We start from the raw sequence: 4,343 nt of genomic DNA, 5'->3' as shown, positions 1-4,343 counted from the left end.
CTCCTCCTCCTCCTCCTCCTCCTCCTCCCATCTAGCCCTGATGATAGTTGGGTCATGAGATGTCTAGTTGGGTCATGAGACATCTGCAAGGAAACCACCCAGCTCAGAGTAGACCAGGGACCTCATAGTCGTCGTTGTCTTCTTCTTCTTCTTCTTCTTCTTCTTCTTCTTCTTCTTCTTCTTCTTCTTCTTCTTCTTCTTCTTCTTCTTCTTCTTCTTCTTCTTCAGGGACCTCATAGTCTTCTTCTTCTTCTTCTTCTTCTTCTTCTTCTTCTTCTTCTTCTTCTTCTTCTTCTTCTTCTTCTTCTTCAGGGACCTCATAGTCTTCTTCTTCTTCTTCTTCTTCTTCTTCTTCTTCTTCTTCTTCTTCTTCTTCTTCTTCTTCTTCTTCTTCTCCTCCTCCTCCTCCTCCTCCTCCTCCTCCTCCTCCTCCTCCTCCCTTCTAGCACTGATGATGTTCCCTAGTTGGGTCATGAAATGTCTGCAACGAAACCACCACGGTCAGCACCACGGAACCCACACTCCTCCTCCTCCTCCCCCCAATGGAGGGCAACGTCCTGAAACCATGACCCACCTGTCTCTTCTCTCGTCTCTCGGCAGGCCCCCCACCTGATCCCTGCCTTCTCCAAGGCTCCGAAGTCAGTCTTGGGGAAAAGCCCGTTCAGCAGCCCTTCCTGCCCCACGGATACGCCAACAGGCCCCACGAGAGAAACCCAGCAGGGCGGAAAGTGGAGGCAGGGATGGTGCAAGGAGGTTAGTTCCGCAAACAAGGCAAACCTTCATCGGACTGTGTTTCTTTTGTTTGCTTATTTGCACATGTGTGTATTTATTTATTTATTTATTTATACCCCATGGTTATTTTTATAGATAACTCGAGGGGGCAAACAATCCTAATACCCTTTCCTCCTCCTATTTTCCCCACAACAACAAGCTCTGCGAAGTGGGTTGGGCCAGGAGAAAGAGGGATCGGCCCAAAGTCACCCAGCTGGCTTTCATGCCTAAGGCAGGACTAGAACTCACCGTCTCCCAGTGATTGGCCCAAAGTCACCTAGCTGGCTTTCATGCGTGAGGCAGAATTAGAACTCACTGTCTCCCAGTGATTGGCCCAAAGTCACCTAGCTGGATTTCATGCCTAAGGTGGGACTAGAACTCACCGTCTCCTGGTGATTGGCCCAAAGTCACCTAGCTGGCTTTCATGCCTGAGGTGGAACTAGAACTCACAGTCTCTCAGTGATTGGCCCAAAGTCACCCAGCTGGCTTTCATGGCTGAGGCGGGACTAGAACTCACCGTCTCCTGGCGATTGGTCCAAAGTCCCTCAGCCAGCACAAATGTCCCCCAATTAAATTCTTGGGCCTACGAGGAAGCGGCATCAGGGTCGTTTCACACCTTCGAAGGGAAACCTTGTTCTTAAGAAAAGTCTACTCCGCTTAGTTGGTCGGCTGGATATCTACCCTAGCTTTTCTCCAGGAGCAGTTGTCCCTTTGGGTTTGTCCCCTACAAGAGCAACCCTGTGAGGTAGGCCGGGTTGATTATTGCCCAGAAGTCACCTCAGAAAGTTTTCCTCTTTGGAGAGTGGACTCTAAACCAAGTCTCTCCGGTGGGTCCTCTTCTGATGTCCCTCCTCCGTTCCTCACAGATCCTCGAGGAACCACGAAGGAACATCCTCTCAGCGCCCACGTCCAGCCTTCGTCCCCTGCTATTATTTCATTGGTCAGCAGCTCCCCGGACAGCCTTCCCCGGGGGACTCCAGAATCGGGCCGATGGAGAAGGAAGGAAGATGGTGAGATTCCTGCAAAAGATCCCCAAAGCAAAGGCAAATAAAACACAATTCAAACGGAGGATTGTTCCCCATTTTGCAAGGCAATCAGAACGTAATCCCGTGAAACTTGAGTCCTTCGCAAATGGTTGCCTTCAGCAACCAGCACCACCCACACCTTCCCCCTTTTTATTGTGCAGTCCCAAGTCCTGGCTTTTTAGTGCCTTCTCCTCCGCCCTTGGAGCCACCCCATTGCCTCCCTTTGTCCTGCTCGTGTTGCCTGGCGGCGTTTGCGAGCGGTCTATGATGTCTTCCATCTGTGAGTCCTCAGAGTCTGACTCTGCTTCCCAGCACAGCTGGGTCTCTGCCTGAGCATGAGTGAGGGGGTTAGGCTCTTCCTCAGATTGTAAGTCCTGGAGCTCATCAGAGCCTTCCTCTGACTCTGATGGCTCTCCAGGCCCCTCCTCTGATTCCCTGGACTCAACGGCTGGGTCCACTGGCTGGCACGGAATCGCAACACTAGGGAGGTAGACCCCGATCCTTCCAGAGCCGGGACATCTTGGTGTCCGACTCTCGGCAGAACAGCTCCTTGGATCTTCCGAGGGTCCCGTGGGGGATCTTGAGGAGGTGATCTGGAGGAGGCGATCTGTGATATCGTGATCTGAAGGCAGGGAGGGAGGTGGATGGCCAACTCCGCAGTCTTCAAAGTCAACCTGGATGGTGGGCTTTCACAGCTGATGGTGGCCAGGGTAGCTTGGCCAAGCTGTCCCCTACTTCTGTGTTTGGCAGAGCTCGGCCAAGCCCGGAGTCCTTTGCACAGCCTCAGGAAAGGGTTCAAGGAGACCCCGTTGGCTTCGCTCAGCCGGGCCTCTTCGCCGGCCGCCAGCAGCTCCCCAGATGGTGTCCAGAGGTGGACGTTGGTGCCAACGCAGTGGGCCAGGAGAGAGGAAGGTGAGAGGGTCAGGGGCTCAGATCTGGCGGGGTGTGTGTGTGTGTGTCAGTTGCCATACTGACCTAAGGACCCCCCTATTCTGCAGGATTCGGTCAGAGCAGCACCCCCTTGCAAGGCCTAGAGAAGTGCTTGAAGGACATCCAGAACCAGCCATGGTCCCCGGCTGTCACTTCCTCCATCCACAGCTCGCCCGACAGACTCCGGCAGTGGACGCCAGAGCCAGCGCCCTGGGCCAGGAGGGAGGAAGGTGAGAGGTAGTTTGGTGGCCCACACTCCCTCCCCAGGGGGATGCTTGGAGGGTGGGGGAAGGGGGAAGGCTCGGCTGCCGGAAATGTACCTCAGCTACATCCTATCTGTCTGTGTGTCCATCTGTCCATCCATCGTCTGTCCATCTGTCCTTCGTCTGTCTGTCTGTCTGTCTATCTATCTATCTATCTATCTATCATCTATCATCTATCATCTATCTATCTATATCTATCCATCCATCCATCCATCTATCCATCTCGCTGAGCTTGTCGATCAGAAGGTCGGCAGCTTGGCGGGTCAAATCCTGAGTGCCGCGTAACAGAGTGAGCGCCTGTTACTCGTCCCAGCTTCTGCCAACCTAGCAGTTCGAAAGCACGTAAAAATGCAAGTAGAAAAATAGGGACCACTACGGTGGGAAGGTAACAGCGTCCCATGCGCCTTTGGCGCCTAAGTCATGCCAGCCACATGACCACGGAGACGTCCTCGGACAAGCGCTGGCTCTTTGGCTTTGAAACGGAGATGAGCACTGGCCCCTAGAGTCGGAAACGAGTAGCACGCATGTGCGGGGGAAACTTTACCTTTATATCCATCTCTCTCTCTCTCTCTCTCTCAAAGATATATATATATATCTTTGTCCATCCATCCGTCTATGTTTATCTGTCTATCTATCTGTCCATCCATTCATCCATCCACCCATCTATCCATATCTATCTATCTATCTATCTATCTATCTATCTATCTATCTATCTATCTATCTATCTATCTCTCTTTGTCCATCCATCCATCTATGTTTATCTGTCTATCTATCTGTCTGTCCATCCATTCATCCACCCATCTATCCATCCATCTGTCTATATCTATCTGTCTTATCTGTCCATCCATCCATCCATCCATCCATCCATCCATCCATCCATCCATCCATCTATCTATCTATCTATCTATCTATCTATCTATCTATCTATCGGTCTATCTGTCTTTCTGTCCGTCCATTCATCCATCCATCTCTTATCTGTCTATCTGTGCATCCATCCATCCATCATCTATTTATCTATCTCTCTATCTATCCATCCATCTATCTATCTATCCATCCATCCATCATCTGGATCTCTGTCTGTCTTTCTGTCCATCCATTCATCCATCCATCTATCTGTCTGTCTATGTCTATCTGTCTTATCTGTCTATCCATCTATCCGTCCATCCATCCATCACGTTTATCTATCTATCTATCCATCCATCCATCCATCCATCCATCCATCCATCCATCTATATTTGTCTATCCATCCATCCATGCATCATCTGGATCGATCTCTGTCTGTCTGTCTGTCTACCTACTTACCCACCCAGCATCTAAGGGACCCTTTGGGGGGGGGGGAGGTCTGTGAACTTGG

At 51.1% G+C, this 4,343-nt stretch overlaps 1 protein-coding gene across 1 annotated transcript in view; it reads left to right on the top strand.

Annotated features, from left to right (window-relative positions):
* Nucleotides 1-472: 472 nt before the first annotated feature.
* Nucleotides 473-4,343, top strand: part of KRBA1 (KRAB-A domain containing 1) — a gene marked incomplete at its 5' end in the record, with an annotated part of 16,904 nt that continues 13,033 nt past the window's right edge. The window contains 5 exons of the mRNA XM_083380034.1: nucleotides 473-500; nucleotides 601-753; nucleotides 1,638-1,781; nucleotides 2,547-2,708; nucleotides 2,795-2,956. Of these exons, the coding sequence (XP_083236160.1) occupies nucleotides 473-500; nucleotides 601-753; nucleotides 1,638-1,781; nucleotides 2,547-2,708; nucleotides 2,795-2,956 (649 nt within the window). The remainder of the gene's footprint in view (nucleotides 501-600; nucleotides 754-1,637; nucleotides 1,782-2,546; nucleotides 2,709-2,794; nucleotides 2,957-4,343) is intronic.

Source organism: Vipera ursinii, assembly GCF_947247035.1.
Source record: "Vipera ursinii genome assembly, contig: SUPER_Z_unloc_1, whole genome shotgun sequence".
In the NCBI taxonomy this organism is placed as follows: domain Eukaryota; kingdom Metazoa; phylum Chordata; class Lepidosauria; order Squamata; family Viperidae; genus Vipera; species Vipera ursinii.
This window is presented reverse-complemented; position numbering and strand designations above follow the sequence as displayed.